Source organism: Myxocyprinus asiaticus, chromosome 13, assembly GCF_019703515.2.
Source record: "Myxocyprinus asiaticus isolate MX2 ecotype Aquarium Trade chromosome 13, UBuf_Myxa_2, whole genome shotgun sequence".
Classification (NCBI taxonomy): Eukaryota; Metazoa; Chordata; class Actinopteri; order Cypriniformes; family Catostomidae; genus Myxocyprinus; species Myxocyprinus asiaticus.
Window position 1 is genome coordinate 3,421,057 of NC_059356.1, and position 20,923 is coordinate 3,441,979.

A 20,923-nucleotide genomic window follows, 5' to 3' on the forward strand; every position below is an offset into this window, starting at 1 on the left:
ATCGATGGTATATGCCTCTGTTGATGCCATCAGTTACTTCATTTAAAAAAAAAAAAAAAGAAAATCATGTTTAATAGTGATATTTCTGGTGAAGAACTACACTACCCATGATCCTGGGAAAATCCAAAAGGGAAAATCAGCCAATTAGAGAATCACGACAAACAATGTGCACCAAAAGAGCTCTGCAGCAACTCACTTCCATGACGTACTGTGTAAGAAGCAACTGAGTTGGTCTCCCTACACTCTCAAACTATTGTATCTGAATATTTTGCAATAAAATGAAAATACATTGTTTCTATACTTATAATCAACTATAAATCAATAGATTTATATTTTTCCATTGTTTTTATTTCAATTACGTCATTCACAATGCCTCATGGGATTTTAGTTCATTCCCTCATTAAAGGCGTTAAGTACACAGTCTTGTACCTTTGTTTTTTTGTCCGAGTTCTGATCTTTTGCTTTAAAACAAAGTTGGTTGTGGTCACTTCAGAGCTTTAGTTCATGGCTCTTTTATGAAGGATTTTATAAAATGCCTATGAAAAAAATTAATGGGAAAAAAAAAGTGAATGGGCACTGTTGCGCTCTATTGCATTATGCAAACTGCTTTCAGCACTAATTTGTGTGCATGTTTGAGGTATTACCTGATTTACATAATTCCTTTAGTGAATCAGGTGCTAAAACAATGCAGACAGCATGTGCAAACAGACAATGCTATCAGTGGCTGCTATATATCTTTAGTGAGTTCCCTTAGAGATTTCAATATGAACTCAAATGACCTCATCAAATTCTTCCAAGATCAAATTGTTATTGTTTCCACATCAATTTGACATTACTATATTCTTACTGTTTGTCAACAATTATCTAATTTCTGTCAGTTCCTATTTCTTCAAAGGAATTTTAGGTGAAACATTTAAGACAAAGTTACCAAGAAACAGAACTTAGACCTCCAGAAAGAGTGATATCTGAGAAATAGTATATTCTTCTGGGATTATATAAGCAGAAGCACTTTACAGCAAACCAAATCTCAATCAAACAATCTTTCATATTATGTCTAACGGTGATTAAACAAAGCTCTTCCAGCTCATGTGACTGACTGCACACTAGAGCTCTGCCCTGCTGGAGGATGAAAGGTAATCTTTTATGTGAGAGCAGCCTGTCTTGCATTTGTGCGGTCTGTTGGGCAGGTTTCCAGGGAAATTCAAGGGCATTCTCCCCCAGCCCGCGTTCAGAGCCGAGGGAGTTTGCGCTGCCTTGCTGATAGTACAACGGCAAGAAATACAATAACATCAAATACAAACATAGTGCACTCAATCGGCTCACTCTGTCTTTTCAAAGACACCAGCCCCTCTTTTGTAGTGGGAATCTCCCATGGTAGTTCATGCAGTGCTTTTTATCCGGCAACTGCCCTCAAACAGTGGCAGGATGGCCGTTTGATCGCAGTTCCTCAAGCGTGAGGTGTGGAGACCACGGTTTTGTCTTTGCAGACAGTGATCTGAGCCTGCTGAGAGGCAGTTCTGCCTAGTTCTCTCTCTCATCTCTTTTTTGCTTTCTCCTTTTGTACCGCCACTGTTTGAGCTGCACTGATAGTCTTTGCTGTTGTTTGATTGACAGGTTGGTGGGGGCGGGGCTAAGTCCACTGGAGGAGGAGCAGCGGGGAGGCGGAGACTCTCAGAGGAAGAAGAAAAAACTGTCCAGTCCAGGGTTTGGCCGTCTTAACTCTGCACAGGTCAGTATCCCTGCGTTCCTCGTTTCTCTCCTCTGTTCAACCCATCATTGGGTCTTAAAAGGATAGTTCACCCAAAAATGAAAATTCTGTCATTATTTACACACCTTTGTGTTGATTCCAACATTATGGGGCATGCTCCCCCATAAGAAAATTTTGTACATTTTATAGTCAAATGCATCAATCTGGTGCACTTTGAGAGCAAAATTAAGAGGCTAGATCTATGAAGAACTTTGTGCTTTTGTAAACTATTTTGTGCTCTAGTAGTAATTTAATCATAAACACATTGGTTGTATAGATATGAATGGTGATGACATGGCAAAAAAGTCACACCCACAAAGCATGATAAACGAGACAGAGTTTAACGCAGTTAAAAACTGAACTGAAACTACTGTGACCTACTGCCCCTTTCTCTGCTGTCAAAATCACATGCTGTTCCTCCCTCAGGGGAGGCTGTCTCCCCTGCTACCCTTATGGGAAGTACCTGCCCCGCTGCCCCTCTCTGAATGTCTATCTCTCTATGAAAGTCTCTTCTGCCTACCTGGAGAAGCTGTCTCTTCTGCTACAAAGAAACAAGTAATGTTAAAATTCCACTGTTACTTCAGTTTATTTCTTGACAAAAGCCTATGAATAATCTATTTGGCTACTGACTTGCCATCTAACTATGCTAGCTATCTTAGCTAGCTACCTCTGTAGCTGTTTCTTCCTCATCTCAACTATTGCTCTCAAAAGTTGTGTTCCTTTGCATCAGTTTGCGCTCCCTGGCATTACATTTTGCGCTTCCCTCAAAAAACAAAAAACATTTAGCATACATTTCGCAATATGTTTTGCGTTTCCTTGCAATAATTTGCGCTCCCCTTGCAAAAAGATTTGTGTTCCTCTGCAATACGTTTGCTGTTTCCCCACAATAGTTTGCATTACCTTGCAATACATTTGTCATTTTCTTTTCTTTTTTTTTTCTTTTGTGATTTTTCCCCTTTTTCTCCCAGTTTGGAATGCCCAATTCCCAGCGTGCTTTTAAGTCCTCATGGTCACATAGTGATTCGCCTCAGTCCAGGTGGCGGAGGACGAATCCCAGTTGTCTCCACGTCTGAGATCGTCAAATCATGCATTTTATCACGTGGCTTGTTGAGCGCATTGCCACGGACACGTAGCGCGTGTGAAGGCTTCACGCTCAACTCACCACGCACCCCACCGAGAACGAAACCACATTATAGCGACCACGAGGAGGTTACCCCATGTGACTCTACCATCCCTACCAACCAGGCCAATTTGGTTGCTTAGGGGACCTGGCTGGAGTCACTCAGCACACCCTGGGATTCGAACTAGCGAACTAGTGAACCCCAGGGGTGGTAGCCAGCGTCTTTACCACTGAGCTACCCAGGTCCCTCATTTGTCATTTTCTTGAAATAGTTTGCATTCCCTCGCAATAAGCTTTGCGTCACCTTGCAATAATTTGCATTGCCTTGCAAAATCTTTTGCGTTCCCTCGCAATAGTTTGTGCTCCCTCGTAATAGTTTTTGTTTCCTTGCAATACATTTTGTGTTCTCTCGCAATTATTTTGGGTTTCCACGCAACACCTCATGAAAATTAACCATAGTTTTACCACAGTAACCATAGTTCAATTATGGTATTTGTAGTAAAACCATAACCACAAAATTTACCATGGTTTTACTACAGGAACCATATTTTAACCATGATGTTCGTAGTAATACCATACTAATTAAACATGAAAAATAAAACTATGGCAATAAAAATCAAACATTCTGCCACTAAAAACATGGTTACTACTATAGTCACACCATAGTTAATTTGTAGTACAAGTATGGTTTTAAAACTATGTTTTTCAGCAAAAATGTTACATTACCATGGTTTCAATATAGTAAACCTGCAGTAACCATTTCTGTGGTAAGAACCATAATCATGGTGTTGCTTATTTTACGATTCTGATTTTAATTATTATTGTATTGATTTTTCTTTATTATTACTGTGGTTTTACTATGAATATCATGGTTAAAATATTTTGTGGTCATGGTTTTACTACCAATACCGTAGTAAAAACATTTACTGTAGTGGATTTTGTGGTTACTGCAAATATACTACCATTGTATGGTTACTATGGTTACTGTAATGAAACAATTGTAAATGTAAATAAGGGACAGATAAAGGTATTGCGAGGGAACCCAAAATAATTGCAAGAGAACACACAATTTATTGCAAGAGAATGCATAATTTATTGCGAGGGAAAGCAAAGCTTATTGCTAGGGATCGCAAAAGTTATTGTGATGTAAAAATGCACTGTGACGGAATGCAAAACTTATTGCAAAAGAACACAAATCTATTGCAATGGAAATATTTGAGAAAATGAATTTTCTACCTTTCCTCTAATGGGCTCTGTACATGAGGGAGGTTAAATGACAACAAAATTTTACATTTTTGGGTGAACTATTTCTTTAAGAGGGCCCAAGACAGGTCTTGATGTTAATCGTGTGCCATCTGTATGTCATAACATTGTTCTGCTCTTTCTTGCTTTCTTTACCATTCTTTTGATCTCTCTTAGATTAAGTCACAGTGTTGTCCAAAGAGCTGTCTGCAAGATCAACACATGAGTCAACTCAAGCAGAAGATCACAGGTGGACAAACAACCTCTGGAGCTGCGTCACGGGACCGAGAGTCTTCCTCAGCTTCTAAGAGCCTGTACTCCAGCCAGAGTAACTCCAAAGCAGAGTCCACACACCTCAGCACGACCAACGAGTCTGAGAGCCTGAGCGATACAGGTACAACTCATCCTACATGACGTCACTGTGTCTTATCATGAGTTTCTATTATGTGTCACTAGAGAAAGCAGAGCGTTTGACAAATGCTTAAGAGCCTTTTTGAGGGTGCGTACCAGTGTTTCCTGCAACACTATTCAGCTATATTTACAGATTACATACATCAATTTTTAGCTAAAATGAACATCAATTCTTTGAATCAGAGAGTTTGAACTAATTCATGGAAACAAATCAAATTTGAACTCTGCGTTTTTACTGCTGAATTTTAAATCAGAGACAATCAAGGGCATAGATGGGGGGGAGGGGTGGGGTTTGCAGCTTGAAGCATGTACCTATATGTTTCCATTGATCATGTTATAAATATTGGTGGGGTTGTACTTGCTTGTTTTGTTTATGGGGGGGGGAAGACACTGGAGACACTATTAAACATCTTTCTTAACACTCTCCTGAGAGTCACAAAATAAGGAGGGATCAAAACTAATATTTTTAAAATGCATTAACTTTACGAAGTTTAATGCTCCAATAAAAAGTGCATTAATCATTGCAATATTTATAATGTTGGTTAATTTTATATTGCGAGGAAAATCATTGTGAATATATTGTGAATATTTAATATATCGCCCAGCCCTGATAAATGGCATTTTATAAAAAAAAAAAGTATATTAAAATATATATAAAAAATAAGGTTCTGCAAAAACTGAATTCTGTAGGAAACACTGGTGGGTTCCATAAAGAAAATAAATCATCATCAGTTTTAAATCATATACAAAATTTGAAATGGATTTCTAAAGCATCAAGCATCATCATCCAGCATTGGTGAAGACAAACCCCAATGACTTTGAATGCTGTTTTTTCCTCTCAACTTTTTGTTGCATGACAGAGCATCAATTTCATAAACACTTACAAATGTTCGTGCGATGCTTCATTCACCCCGTTCTCTGGCATATATTAAAACTCTGTGTAGGTACCCTGTAAAGCATGCAAATGACTGTGTCTTGCTTTCTTGTCCAGGCACCAGTGGGGACAGCGGGACTCGGTTGTGCTGGAAGAGACATGAACCTGCAGCTGTTAAACGAGGAAGGAAGAAAGGTTGTAGAACAGCAGCATGCTTGCAGCGGCCAGGGGCCCGGACCCCCCAGGGCAGGGGACAGGACGTGGACGAGGAAGGAGAGACGTCCCCCCCAGAGAGTGTGTCCTCTGAGCAAGGTGAGTGTCAATGCTGTATGTCTGTAAGAAAAGCTTTACGATGTCTCTAATACGTTACAGTTATTCAACACCTTCTCAGTTTGTCTCTTGCACAAGAAGGAACGTGTGTGCCGCAAAGTAAGCACTGATAGTGTTGCATATGCAATGCAAGGAGCAGGATATGAGTCCTGAAGAGGACACGAGTCGACACATGAGCCAAAAGTGTCATAGAAACACCACAAAATCAGCAGTTGTGTTTTTCATCTCACATTTGCTTTTTATGACTCTATCGGTTAGGTTTAAGGAGTAGGGTAGAGAGGTTGGTTTTGTTGATTAAAATCTCGATAAAACCTTAAACACCTCATCTATTTGGGAGAACTTTTCATTTGTTTTAAGCGCCACACAGTGGTCATTTCACCTCGGAACTGCCGCAAAACGTGTATAAACCACATCATGTCATTTTACATGAGATCAGGCTTCCGAAATTGGCTCCTTCTGACTGCGATCTGTCCCGTGACAGACTGGTTTGGCTCAACTAAGCTCAGATTCAGAAGAAACTGAGTGTGAAAATTGCAGTAACCACACAATCCACACTAAAAGTAACTTTGAAACAGTTTTTCTCAGTTTCAGAGTTGGTGTAGTTACTGCATTTTGCCTTTGTATATATAAAAAGAGATTTGATGCCATAACCGATGTAAATATTGACAAATCTAATGACCAGTTGAACAGAGGAGTGACAGTCATATTTAGCTGCAGTGTGTACATGGCCACTCACTGCTAACTCAGAGGCAGAATACTTGTCAAAAACACACAGTAACTCATCATTTCATATGGAGGACAAATGTTTGCGTTGGGAGAGATTTACAAGTGACTTCAAGATGGTGTTTTACTGCAACCACCTCTTTATTGTGAATCCAGAATGTTATGTTTGAATATTTAAATATATTGCTATCAGATGTGAACAGTCACATTGAAATGTCGTTTTCTCGATACAGAGGAAGATGAAGAGGAAGGCAGTTATGGCAGTGAGCAAGGCCAAGACATCAAAGCACCAGTGTTCAGGGATTTATCCTTCAGCTCGTCTGTCACAGGCCCCTCCCCTTTTTCTGTTGTCAAACTGGAAGCCAATCAGAAGGCAAAGATTAAGCGGGAACGTCAGGAACTTAACGGTATAGCCCTTTAATTCTGTAATAAAGGAATTATTCATTCTCCAGATCTTTAATGATAATCACTAAGAATGAACTGCGCCCATTGATGTCGTTGTTTATTTGAAAAGTTGAAAGTGTGCTTGACAACAAAGGGTATTCTCCATTATTTGATCATAATTTGATGAATTACTGCTGCAATGATACACTAGAAAATACACAAACAGCACTTAAACGAAACTATGTGTGCTTTCTGTGATAGCGTAACATTAATTGCTGCAGACAAAAAGCGCTTGGTTTTGTGACTAAGGCACAATCTGTAATAAGCTTCATTTTCATAAAAAGGAGGCATGTTTTGCTGAAAAGAATGACAGCGACTTAATGTACATGCAGCGCAGCACTGTTTCAGTACATTTGACACCTGGTTAAACTGGATTGCAGGTGGATAGTGAATAAAACAGGTTTTTGCATGGAAATCCTGCATGCAAAAGTGGTGCAGCTGTTTTGTAAATTATTTAATTTATTTTGTGAATACTGCTCAGGATCCCAGCTTCGCTCTGTAACAGAAGGTGATGTGAAGGTGAAGCAGCGGGCCCCCTGTCGAGCCATACCCATCCCTGTCTCCAAACCTTCAGACAGAAGACGACCGGGTCGGCCCAGACTGCAGGACAAACGCTGGTCTGGGATCACAGGCAGGCCAGGTCATTACAGAAAGAGTGGCGGCCTCCTCTCGTTCTCCAGCAGCACCAGTGAGCGACTAAAGAGAGCCACACAGAAGAGCTCAATGCTGAGAGCCACGGTAAGCAACTTAAGTGGACAACATGGGCAGCAATTCCATTACCGATCACATGCAAGCGATCATTTTTGGGTGTTTTTTCTACTTCGGGCAATTTTATCACTGTGGATTTATTGAAAATTAAGTGTAATTTAAACATATTTTACACTTTCAATTTATATATACTGTATATAAATATATATATTAATTTGTCTACTAATAATGTCCAACAGTGTCTGTACATGCATCACAGAAGACTAATGTCATTTTTGTCAAGAAAATGTCAACCAAAGTGTGATTTCCAATTTTACCTTGTCACTTTTCTCAGTTTATCTCAAGCATGCTCTTCTTTTGAAACTTTTGAGACTTTTGTCCACTTGGTTTACAAGTACACTAACTTTTGAAAAACAAAAATGTATTATGGGCAGAATTGTTTGGTGTGGTGAAAATGATGCCTGTAGGACAGTCATAATTAAAAAAACAAAAAAGCAAAACAAATGGATATTGAAATGGTTTGTTTATTTCACTCTGTTTAGATGATCATAGTTTTAAACATGGAACAATTTGTATTTTTATAATGGATTTTCATAGTATAATATTGAAAGTCTGGGTCTGGGACAAGACTAAAAGAGTCAAATATATACATAAAAAGCATTTGAAAAGTACCAAAAAATAAACGATAAAGGCCTGGTAACAAGTTTCCAGTTCAGTTTTAATGTGACCTTTATATAACAAAAAGAAAAAAAGTTTAAATCTGTTTGTTTTGAGAAAAATCAACCCCTGGTACATGAAACATTTGAAGAAGAATTGTGTTTCCCAACAAGGTTAAGAGTACACCAATATTGACGCTCAGTAATGGCACAAGAAATAGAGCTGTTCAGCCATGACGTCAATTTGTAGGCGAACCCGGAAGTCTAATTCGCCATGGGTTCCCTTGGGATTTTCCTATTAGGTTTTATAATGGGAGTTTTGGATTTATGAGTAAAATAACTCTGTGGTAAACATTACTTCACGATATGTGGACGTTTTTTTCTACAACATATATTACACTTTTATACCTCAAACGTAAATTTCGAAGCTGCCGTATGATTTTTAAAATTAACGGTTGAGGTATGAAAGTATGTAGTTTATGTTGTAGAACAAAACATCCACGTATCGTCATCTTATTTTACTAATAAATCCAAAACTCCCATTATAAAACCCCATAGTGCAGAGCAGTAATCAAGACAAAGAAAAAAAAAAAGAAAAAAAAAATATATATAAGACTACCAATTTGTGCTATTTCATAGTTTTGATGACATTACTATTATGCTAATATGTGGAAAAGAGTAATAATAAAGAATAGCTATGTCACAACTTTGACTGGTCGTGTACATTAAAACTCTCTGAATAAATGTAAGGTGTTTTTATGAATATGAAGACATGCTGCAGATCTAGACAAGTGGCGCTGATGAGGAGGACGGTTTCAGCAAGAAAGCACTTGTTGCACACTGAAACCAGCTTACCTGAAAACAACTGAATAGTTCAAATGTTAGAAAGAGAGAGCATGCAAGTTGATTGACATGGCGATGGACCAATCAGCTTCCGCCATGTATAATTTCGTGATTGAACTTAGAATCAAATACTCTAATCTTTTATGTTTTCTCTTTTTATACTGTAGAGGAGAAGTTACTGGTCAACTGGGGCTCAGTCTCCAGAAAGCGATGATAACAACAGCACTCGGAGAACCAGATTAAGAGAGGTACATGCACACAAATACAAACACATTCCCAGTGTTTGATGAATTTAGCACTTGTCTCTTCCTCTTGCTGATTAAGATATATCTTAACATAAAGGTGACGTTCTCACCCTCTGATGTTCAGTCTAGAGATGTGAGAATTTAGAGATGTGAGAACAGAATGTAGAGAAGAGATTCTTCAAGTGATTCACTTCCTCTTCTGTGTCTGTGGTTCAGTCTAAGGGTCGAGCGGTCAACCGTCTGCTAGAGAGCTTTGCGGCAGACGATGGGTTCCACCTGGGTGAAGACAGCAGCTTCTCAGATGAGGATGAGGAGAAGAAGAGTTCATCTCATACCAGAACTCCTCCAGGTGAACTGAATACTTCCATCTGATTGGATCAGCCACTTTCAAAACTATTCTACTGTCATTGTTATAATGTGATCGCTCATTCACAGAATTCCGTAATAATGTGCCAAGTTGTTACGTTGCTTTGCAACAGTCAGCCATTTGGATAATATAACTGGTGGTAGGACTGGACTATATTGAATATGTACATATTGTTTGATGTGTTTGTGTATTCTGAGTTGTTGTTTTTGTCTTTCAGTGCCTCCAAACTGTGTGCTGACCAAAGAACTGCTGACAGATGGACTGAAGATTCTGATCTCTAAAGAAGATGAGCTTCTGTATGCGGCTCGTGTGAGTCCTGTGGAGTCTCCAGATGTGTACGTGTATGACCACCGCACCCACTCTTACTACATATTTACTGTTTTTCACTGAGCTTATGGGTAGGCCCAGTAGGAATTTGCAAACGTTGTCCCCATTTCGATTATGAGGAAAATATGTGCTATTCTGTTGAATGAATTAGCAGCACAAAACATAATCCTGTTTTTTGAGTGGTTCAACCAATGCCGTGAGTTTGGGGCAGGACTGTCTGTTTGTATGACCAATGGAAGTTAGAGGGAGTGTTTGGGAATGTGTTGTTTGGTGATGCTAGTGGCACAGAAACTACACACAGCCACTGTAAACAGAGCTGAAAGTACTAAACTTTCATTGGTAGGTGAAAATCAAATTAGCCAAAAATAATAATGAGCTTTTCCATTCTGCTGATATTTATTTCGAGTTTTGCAAGCAAAACTCTGCTTTTGGGATGTGTACCTATTGAGTATTGTGTACTTTTCACACCAAGACACTTTGATTAAAGCTACTCGAAAAGGATTAAGATGCATTAAAATTCAGTTCATTCAGTTAATTGCATATATAAATATTTGCTGAGAAAGGCCCTCAATTAACAATAATTAAATATGTAATGATTAAATAAAGTTATATTTAAATAATTAAAAAAATATAATATATATATTATCAATATAGTAATTTATATAATTAACATGGCTTGCATTATTGTTGCAGAAAAGTAAATCATTGATTAGACAATACAAAAAGTCCCTGTATAAGGCAACGTGTTGTTTATTGACATTTTATTGAACATTGCCATACAGTCCACAGCATTCCATTTTGCAATTGAATCTGTCAATCTGTCAGAGACATATCTATTTATAAGGGCTTTCCTGAGGATACATCAGTGTACACCTGCATCAAACGGACACTTTTGGAGCATTTCACTTTGGTTGCATCACGTCATAAACACACCATTTTTAGGTTGCTGTATCAAGACAAAAGTAGTTTGAAACTTAGAAAAACACATATCAAGATCCCTGCATTAAAAATTGTGCTCTGTCCAGCTGTTTAAAAAAATGCGTTCTCATCATGATTGTAAGCAAACCTGAGTGTGGTTTGTTTTCTAAACAGCTATTTGCTGCTGTTTCAACGCATTCGAAAAGATTAACGTTTACACTACGAGCCAAATGTGGTCACATGCATTTTCGACCACCTCCGAAAGTGGTCGGTGTGGACAAATGTCAAAAGGTTTTGGACCCCGTCTTGTCAAATGGATCGCCTACAACGCATCTTAATACGAGGTTTAAATGGGGCCTATGTTCAGTAGCCAGTTAAATGAGCATTGAGCATCATCCACTAGTTTCCCACAGTCCTTAGTGGTTGAAATGTGACATCACTTCCTCTGAGCCCTCTGTTTGCCAGTACTGTTTCTCAATGTCTGTTCTTTTTGCGTTCTTATGTGCTTGAGGACTTGTTTGACGCCATCACCCATCTCTGAAAAAAGAAAATATTAAGAGGTTGTTGAAACATATGGCAACACATCTCAAAACTCGCATAGATGTGTTTTACGTCCACGTGTCTTCCGAGTTCGTTCTTTCAGGGTAGTTAGGCAAGACCGATTTTCACAAGAACGCAAGAACAGTAATGCATTCTTAGCATTGAGAAACGGTGAAGAGAATCTGTCACAACCAATGAAAGTGCAGCCATCTGCAGGATTTTGACCTGTACGACCAAGCATTGCACACACCACTGAAAATATCTCCTCTGTACTCTCTCCTCTGTACTCTCTGCAGCTACAGCATTGTTATCAATGGTGAGAGAGGAAACCGGCCCAGAATCTACTCCCTGGAGCAGCTCTTGCATGAAGCTGTAAGTTTCCCACTCAAACAGCAAACAAACCCACCTACACTCTGAGCTCTAACCTCTCAGGATCCACACACACAACAACACAATCTCCAAAATCTCCTCTGCCATTAAAGAGCTACACAAAATCATATCCTCTTTCCACAACAGCATTTTCCAACACACCTTTTGCTTCTGTTGTCTTCACACCACATCAAGCTCTGCATCCGTTCACACCTAACCAACAAGACTACACACACTTACAACACATTAACACAACATGGTGCTCTTCCTGTGATTAAAATATTGAAGAGTGTCAGGCCTCTATTTTGTTGTGACCGTGCAAGACGTGCAACGACTGTGTTCTGCAATTTGTGTACTCCAGATTACATGTAGTCCATTACTACCCAACAATGCAAATAGAGACCACTTTTGACCATTTAGTCGGTTCACCATGGATAAATCAGAGGTCCCCAAACTTTTTGCTGCTAGGGCCAGGTCACTCTGTAATTTTTTCAAGGGGGGCCGGAGTGAGCCTACAGTATTTTAACATGAAGATTATTAATCCATCCACAGAACATGATTTGAATGTTGTAACTATATTGTATATATACATTTCTTAGCAACTTGCCTTAAGATAGGCCTACTTTGTCATTGCATACATGCTATCTTTGATGCGTGCATATCAAGGCATCAAAAGGGGAGAAAAGGTCCAGTCATTTCAACAGAACTTTAAATTTTGTATTATTATTATTATAAGCTAATGATAAATACTTAATGTGTGTGAAACTATGTGTACAACAATGTTGTAGTAACTACAATCTTACATCAGTGGGAGCTGTGGGCTTGCATTTGACTGATCAGAAGGTCAAGGTCGAAGTCTCAATGACTGATGTAGGTTTTCATCACTCTGCCTGGATCTCATTGGTGTTTTCAGTAACTTCATTTTGGAGAAGGTTTGCTCACATACATATGTGCTGCCAAATATTGTACACATCTTGAGGGCATGCTTTTTGATGTTGGGGAAGGTGGAGTTGGGCAAGGAGACATAAAAGACAATCAAGGTATTCGATTTGAATTCATCTTTCAGAGCATCGCAAGTCTGCAATTCAAACAACTCCATCTGATAACAGGGGAGGGATTCATCTATCTCTGCAGTGAATGGGTTTTGGAAGAGACTAATTCCTTTTGCGTGAAGTTGAAGCTCGCGGAATCTCCTCTCAGACTCTGACTTAAGCGTTTCCAATGCTTCAATGCATTTTGTGGCTGGGAATGCAAATGCTGGATTCTCAGTCAATAGCTTCAGCGTCACAGGAAAATTACTGAAATTTCTCTCCCATTTTTTGTTTCAGCAGCAACAACAGCAATTTGACTTTGTGACATGTTTGCTTTCACGTGAGCAAATATGTCACAGATGAACTGTCCTTTGCCCTGCAGCTGCAGATTAAGGCCTTTCAGCAAATGTGTCATGTCAGTTAAAAAGTCGAGGTTCGATTTCCATTCTGGATCGGTCAGTTCTGGGACAGATTTTCCTTTAGTCTGTAGAAAGGTGTTGATCTTGGGAAGCAGTTCAAAAAAACACCTCAACACTATGCCACGACTCAACCATCTGATCTCAGTATGGTATGGTATGTCACCATGAGTGGAGTTTCTCTCGGACAGGAATCTTTGGAATTGTCGGTGGTAAAGTCTGTTCGCTCTGATGAAGTTTACACATGACACTACAACCTTCATGACAGAGTTCCAGTTCACAACTTTGCAGCATAACGCCTGCTGGTAAATTAAGCAGTGGATATGTAGTGGCCATTTATCCATCTCTTTATTGATGAGCCCTATTAGTCCCCGTTTCTCACCAGCCATGCTTGGTGCATTGTCTGTTGTTACATTGATATGTTTTGCCCAGTCAAGTCCCAAATCTTGAAATGTTTCACAAACCTTCTCAAAAATATCTTGTCCTGTTGTTGTCCCCTTGAGGCTTTGTAAGGCAGCAAACTCTTCACAGATCTTAAAATTGGCTCTATCACCTCCACGTATGAAAATAAGCAGCTGCGCTGTGTCCTGAACGTCATTACTTTCATCATCCGCCAGTGAAAAACAGTCAAAACGATTTACATTGAGATTACAGCTGAAGATGGATGTTTCTTCCCATTTCCTCTACCCTTCTCGTGATGGTACTAGAAGAGAGACTCACTCCATTAATTGTTTCTTTCTTTTTGGGACAGACTTCAGTGACAACCGCCATCAAACAGCTCTTCACAAACTCCCCATCTGTGAAGGGTTTTCCACTGATTGCTTTGAGTTTTGCAACCTGAAAACTGGCCCGGACAGATGAATGATTCAGTTGTGCTTTTTTTTTTTTTTTTTTTATGAATGTATTCTGTTGTATTTCCAAATCAGTTTTTTTACTTTGTCTGCTCACGCATGTCCTTGAATGCAGTCATATTTGTCTTTATGTTCGGTCTCGTAGTGACGGCGGAGGTTATACTCTTTGAAAACTGACACAGACTCTTGACGGACCAGACAAATGGCCTTTTCCTTGCATTGCATGAATAGATAATATGATATGAATAGATATGTCCACTGTTCGTAAAACACCCTAAATTAATTTTTCTTTTCCCTAATTTCTTTGCCATCATTTGTTTTTGCTGTCGTTGTGGTTATGCTGTTTGGAACATGGTTATTAATATTACACTGAATGTACCATGACTGTCACACTAATTACAGTGTAGATGAGTCTACGGAGTAGTGTGTAGGATAAAATGTGTGACAGGCATGGTTCTGCGGGCCGGTCCAAACGTGTGACAGGCATGGTTCTGCAGGCCAGTCAAAATTTTTCAGAGGGCCATAGTTTGGGAACCCCTACGTTAAATGTTCTGTTTCAGAAGGATGTTCATTTCTTACACATTTGTGTTTACAAGGACTACATGTGTTTAGATGCTTATCGCTTTTTTGTATTCTTTGACACCTTTGTGTGGTCAAATACAGCACAGACCACGATATGCTGTAAAATCAACTAAATTTGTAATGTGTAAAACTTTGCTTAGACCATGTTAAAAGTCTTTACTTAAACTACATAATAGTTTGCTGTATTAAGTGCGCTGACTAGAATAAAATATTCCATTGTTACTGCTTCCCTCTAAACCTTTCCTGCTTATATTTCCTGGAGAAAAAAACATTCACAAAAAAATGTCACGTTTGTTTGGGTGGGGTCACACACACACACACACACACACACACACACACACACACACACACACACTTTGTTATTCAGCGGTTTCATTATGTAAACAGCAGCTGTCTGTAATTACACAACTTCCACTTTCCACAGGCATCTTTTCCTTCATGTACCTTTGACACCAATCTACACACACACAAGCTTTCAGCTTCACACACACCTCATCAGTCAGAGGCCCCCGTCACCATAGCAACAGTAAATTAAAGAAACCTGAAAGAGTTTGGATGTGAATGGGGGGATCTGGACGCTCTGTTATCCAGAGAAATGATGCAAACCCGCAATCACAGTCACTCCATTCACACAGCGCTCATTATTACTCAGCAACTTACTGTTTACCGCACCTCCGCTTCCGCGGCTCTCAGCCCGAACATGCTGGCATGAGATAAGTGACGCTTTCATAAGAGCTTCACTCGGTGTGTGTGTGTGTGTGTTAATTTTTTATCTTGGAAGCCCAAAAACCTCTTTCATTGGCACTGACTGACAGAAGTTTGTTTCCGTCTGTGTGTGTGTTAGGTGTTGGACGTACGCCCTGAAAGCGAGGCTGTGCTTACAGAGGGTACTAGAGTGTGTGCATACTGGAGCGAGCGCTCGCGATGTCTTTACCCAGGATATGTGCGAAGGGGTGAGACATAACTTTCTCTTCCCTTGGAATCACAAGTCTATTTCAGTTCTTTTAATCAAATGTTAAAGTTAAATATCAAAGTTGATGTGTGTAATTTTTTTGGGAAGTTAAATCCTTTTCCAGTCATTATGAGACTTGATTAACCCTAACAGTTGATTCCAGTGATGGCACATGTTGCTAAAATGCAATATTCTAATAAGCTTTTTTCCTTCTCTTGTTCAAGCTTAATATGCAGTGATAACACTTAAGTACGCCATTCATAGGCTGATTTCCCCCAAAAAGTGACTCTGTAGCACTAACAAAACATTTTGAAAATAGAAACAAATATATATTTAATTAAAGGGGCCTGTTGTACACTAATCTTTGATTAAATTTGATACATTTTTAACGATTTTCATTGTGGGTCAAATTTAATGCTGTTTGGGTGCTGTTTCTTGGGTCAATGGAAGGGGTTAAATTGACTGATTCTTGTAATCTTCTAGGTGTTGCTGGTGATGCAGGTAAACCTGGTGGAGTTATGGTGGAATTTGATGACGGGGACAGAGGGTGGATATCTCTTTCTAATATTCGCTTTCTTCCACCCAATTATCAAATCCAATGTAGGTCCCACATTGTTTTATAATGTTCAAATGTGATTCTGATGATTCTGGAGAGAAGCTCTGTTCCAATACCTGGTGAGATATCTACCATTTAAGGCAGCATCCTAACCGAAATGGAGACTGATTAAAACACTCTACATAAAAAGTAGGGATGCTCCAGTCAGAATTTTTACAGCCGATACCGATCACCGATTTTCTTGTCACCTGATCGGCCCATACCAATCCTGATACCGATCATTTCAACTTTTATAAAGATCTCTGTCATAACTGGCTGTATGTAAGCTTTCTGCACACGGTCACTATTAACTGAATTTTCCTCTTCCCAGTAATATCACTTTGCCTAGTTTTTGCTAACAATTTTCTTTTTTTTTTAAGTTTAAAAGGCTTATTAAAAAATCTTTTTTTAAATAACACTTTAAAACAAGTATAGGCTAACAGATTATTATCTACTGTATATTAAGATAGATAGCCCTATAAAAAAATTAAGTTTAGTGTCAAACTAAAGACAAACTGATAACCCATAGGTGCAATTAAACTTAATGTGACATATTTGGTTAATTATTCATTGTCATTATTTCATATAGCCTAATAATTATTCTTCCTTATTTTATTTCTATTTTATTTTTGCATTATAATTAATACATTATTTTATGCTATCTTAATATTGTATAAAGAATTATTATATTTATAAATTCCTTCCCTGCCTTTTCATTTAATTAGATGATTGTATGAATAGTTCATTTTTCACTTGTTGCTGCTTGAACTTTAATGAGGGGAATACATGCTCTCTCATGTGGGCAAGAGATGAAAGGAAAGGAGCCTTGTCGCGTGTGAAACGGCACATTAACAGTACAGTACACAAACTTTTCATATTCGCCATACCACTCCCACTGCATTATTCTTAACTGCTAAATCAAGTTTGTAGTCTTACAACAATATGCCAGAATCCCCACACTCCGTCATGCCATGACAGTGCTGCTGAAATCTTAAAGAATATGCACTTGTTTTGCGACATGAGTGATCGGTTTATGCGATCAAATTACCGATCGAGCCATAGGACGTGAATATTGGCCGATACTGATCGGTGGCCGATCGATCGGAGCATCCCTAATAGAAGGAAACTCTGTTTAACAGTCCCTAATGCACATCACACGAGCAGCGATCCTTATGAAAATCGCATGAGACTAATGCTCACAGCTGACTCTAGTACAACACAATATTCTGTTAAGCACAAAAAAAAATACATCACACACACACTCATTTTGGATAAAAGTCTATTTTAAATTAGATGGAACTATTTTCATGTACTGCAATGCTTCCAGTACTGAATAAACTTATTTATGCAATACATTTATAATTTACATTTCTATCATTTCCATCCATGTTTGATACACATGATGCGTTTTTTTTTTTTTTTTTAAAGGCTATGATGCCTATGATGGGGAAAATGCTGGTAGGCAGCTCACTAGGTTTTGGAACAGAGCTAATATCATTGATTGTTAGACATGGATTTTTCTCATATACTTGTCATGCACTGTAATATAATTAAAGTTTCACCTCCTCCACTCTGTCAGGTGCCGAGTCGGACACTGTGCTTGTTTCTGATGGACAGTTTGGCAGAAGCAGCTCAACCCAAGAGAATGGGACTCTGAGTGAGAGGACGACAAGTACAGACAGATCCAGAGGTCAGGAAAAACCAGTTAGAGGACCAGGTATGCATAAAAAATCACCAAAGGTCAATGAAAACCTAAAAAAAAATTATATTCTGGCCTGGAAAAGTCATAGAAATTTCTATATTGAGTATACATTTTTGTAGTTAAGCTTAGGTCTGAATATTTAGTTGGATTTTAATTTCCATAAATGGTTACACAATCTTTATAAAATAAATTTTATAAAATCTTTATCCACTTATTATGGATGACTGGAAAAGTGGGGCTGGGGTGTCCAAATCCAAAAACACTTAAGAGAACCCACACCCCTATACCCAACACTCACACGTGCACATACATTCAAAAACATTTCCCGCTTCGGCTTCTGGGGGCAGTGGTTTGAATTTCGGTAAGCACAGACCGATTTCAGCGGAAGATCTTTCGACCTATTGTCGCCTACAGTGAAGATCAATCTAAATGCTGCAGTATGTTTCATATTCTGTCACACTTGCTCTATATGGAGTTCCATGTTTTTTTCCCAAAAAATATTAATGTGAAAAATGTAACTAAAAATATTGATTTATTCTTGCTGTTAATTTTGAAACAGTAACATCAAGTCAAATATTACAATACTTTAAAATATGGATTTTTCCACCACTTCTAGTAGCTCATTAGGTTTTGAGACTCTCCTGTATTTATTTTTTTCAGAAAGGTAAAACTTGTATAATCTTTTTCAGCAAACCTATGATCCTAAGGTTTCTTCACAGACATTTGAATGTTTTTTTTTTCCCAGGGAGGCCTAAGGGTTCAGGGCTGAGGAAGTCTATCTCAAACAATGTGGTGAAGAGCTCAGCATCTTCTTTGACCTGGTCATCATTAGATGCACCAAGGAGGAGAACACAGATGAATTTTTTCCAGCTTAATGGCTCAGACTCGAAGAAAGCCTTGAAAGGCAGGGTGGTGGAAACATCTCCTCGACCTTCAGTCTCAATGATGACACCAGCCAAAGGTCTCTTTAGTAGTAGCTCCTTTGAGGTGGACTCGTTCAGCAGCATAGCCAATGGTTATTCATGCTTCAGGATGTCACTGGAGGGCAAAAGCAACTCTTGCGTTCAAAAGAGTAGGACTAAGGAGCCAGCACCAACTCGGGGTAGGAAAGCAGAATTTCTAGTGAAACTGGACCATGAAGGTGTAACATCTCCAAAGACTAAGAGTAGCAAGGCTCTTCTGTTGCTCAGAGCTTCTGGTTTTGGCTCCAACTGTATAGGTGGTCTGCCCAGGACAGAGGTTTATTCCCACCCAGTCCTGCTGGTCAAGGACAATAGGAAAGGTGATGGCTCCCGAGCAGAGCTCTTGCTGAAAGGGACGCAGGGCCAGAGGAAGCCATCGCCATCCTTGCGCATGAATGAGTATAAAGACTTGAACCTTGGCTGCCATAGAGACTGCCACAGCTCCTACTCGGACATGGATGAGGAAGACCAAAGAAGAAGAACAGGCAGTGCAGCACTTACTCCAGCCTCGGGAGGTTTAAGGACAGCTGACAGATTTCTCTCGAGCATTTCAGTGTCATCATCTTCTTCAGGTTCCTCAAGCTCCTCAAGTTCAGGTTCTCTCTCCAGTTCCAGCTTGTGTTCCTCTGACAACGACTCATCCTACAGCTCGGAGGACGAGGAGAGCTCCACACTGCTGCTGCAGAGCTGCTTGACCCCACACCACTCTCTGATCCAGACCCCTGAACCCCCTTCTGGACCTCCACGACACTCATTTGTGGCCAAAGCTGTGGCCGTGTCCAGTGCCAAAGGTGGTAGCAACAGTGTTAGCAGCAAGCCTCAGAAGAGGAAAGAGTGTCCCAGCTCACTCTCCAAAACCTCGAAGGAGCTTCTTAAGAGGCAAAGGCTTCTGACAGACCAGACCAAGCCCAGACTGTCACCCATCCTGCCATCTAGACAGCTGTGGAGGTGGTCTGGAAACCCCGCACAGGTAAGCCTCCTACTGCATAAATCTTTACAAATTGCTGACAGGATAACAGTTGCCAATACCAATCTCTAATCCCAGTTGAAAGTGCAGAGACAGCCATATCAGTCATTCATAGGTTTACTTCATGAAGATTGTAAACATTGTGAATGGCTCAACTGGGAATGCACTGATACCATGTTCTAGAGACAGAGTAGAAGTACCGATACTTTCTGTTTGTAAGATGGTAACATGTTTGGAAGCAATCATTATTTTTGCAATTACTTTTGTTGCCACTAGTGGCGCAGAATTTACACATTGCAGCTTTAAAGCAGATTCATTTATTATAGTGCACTAAGTACAAACATCTGAAGCTCCTTCTATTCCATTAGCACCGTGGATCGAAGGGGAAGGCCCAGAAGCATTTTTACAAGGCCATAGTACGAGGCAAGGACATGGTTCGTGTAGGAGACTGTGCCGTGTTCCTTTCAGCTGGCCAGCCTCATCTGCCACTAATCGGACGCATTGAGAGTTTCTGGGAATCGTGGCAGAGCAGTATGGTTGTGAAGGTCAAGTGGTTCTACCACCCCGAAGAGACCAAGCTTGGCAACAGACACCGTGATGGCAAAGTACGTATCCACATTTTTGGAGGCCAGTCAGTCATGATAGATTTCAAGTGGTTTATGAAAATATTTGAACAGTTATGATAAAATAACAAGAGTAATTGACTATATTTTAAAAAAAGAGTTGGGCTTTAGGAGAACAACAAAATATGCTGCAATGAGTAAGGTATTAAATGTGCTTAATTGCAGGTGGCAGGGATGTCAAATGTACAGATAGTTCAGTACCAACTCCATTATATAGTTGGAAAATATTCTATGGCATCGGTAGAACTGAATCAATTTGATTTGCAGCTGCAAAAGTACGAATCCTGCTATGCCGAAGGCCTAGCTTCTTGTATATTAATAAGGTTAAATTGGGACCTTCCTGGAGCATTCCGTCATGAAACCTGATAAATATTCATG

The 20,923-nt window shown here is 39.5% G+C and overlaps 1 protein-coding gene across 1 annotated transcript in view; it reads left to right on the forward strand.

Moving 5' to 3' along the window:
• LOC127450313 (BAH and coiled-coil domain-containing protein 1-like) overlaps window positions 1-20,923 on the forward strand; it is a 141,690-nt gene that overhangs the window by 112,680 nt on the left and 8,087 nt on the right. Inside the window, exons 15-28 of the mRNA XM_051714303.1 lie at window positions 1,615-1,729; window positions 4,287-4,503; window positions 5,512-5,706; window positions 6,681-6,854; window positions 7,373-7,629; window positions 9,266-9,346; window positions 9,560-9,692; window positions 9,928-10,045; window positions 11,792-11,867; window positions 15,589-15,697; window positions 16,180-16,296; window positions 17,871-18,008; window positions 18,739-19,925; window positions 20,291-20,527. Of these exons, the coding sequence (XP_051570263.1) occupies window positions 1,615-1,729; window positions 4,287-4,503; window positions 5,512-5,706; window positions 6,681-6,854; window positions 7,373-7,629; window positions 9,266-9,346; window positions 9,560-9,692; window positions 9,928-10,045; window positions 11,792-11,867; window positions 15,589-15,697; window positions 16,180-16,296; window positions 17,871-18,008; window positions 18,739-19,925; window positions 20,291-20,527 (3,154 nt within the window). The remainder of the gene's footprint in view (window positions 1-1,614; window positions 1,730-4,286; window positions 4,504-5,511; window positions 5,707-6,680; window positions 6,855-7,372; window positions 7,630-9,265; window positions 9,347-9,559; window positions 9,693-9,927; window positions 10,046-11,791; window positions 11,868-15,588; window positions 15,698-16,179; window positions 16,297-17,870; window positions 18,009-18,738; window positions 19,926-20,290; window positions 20,528-20,923) is intronic.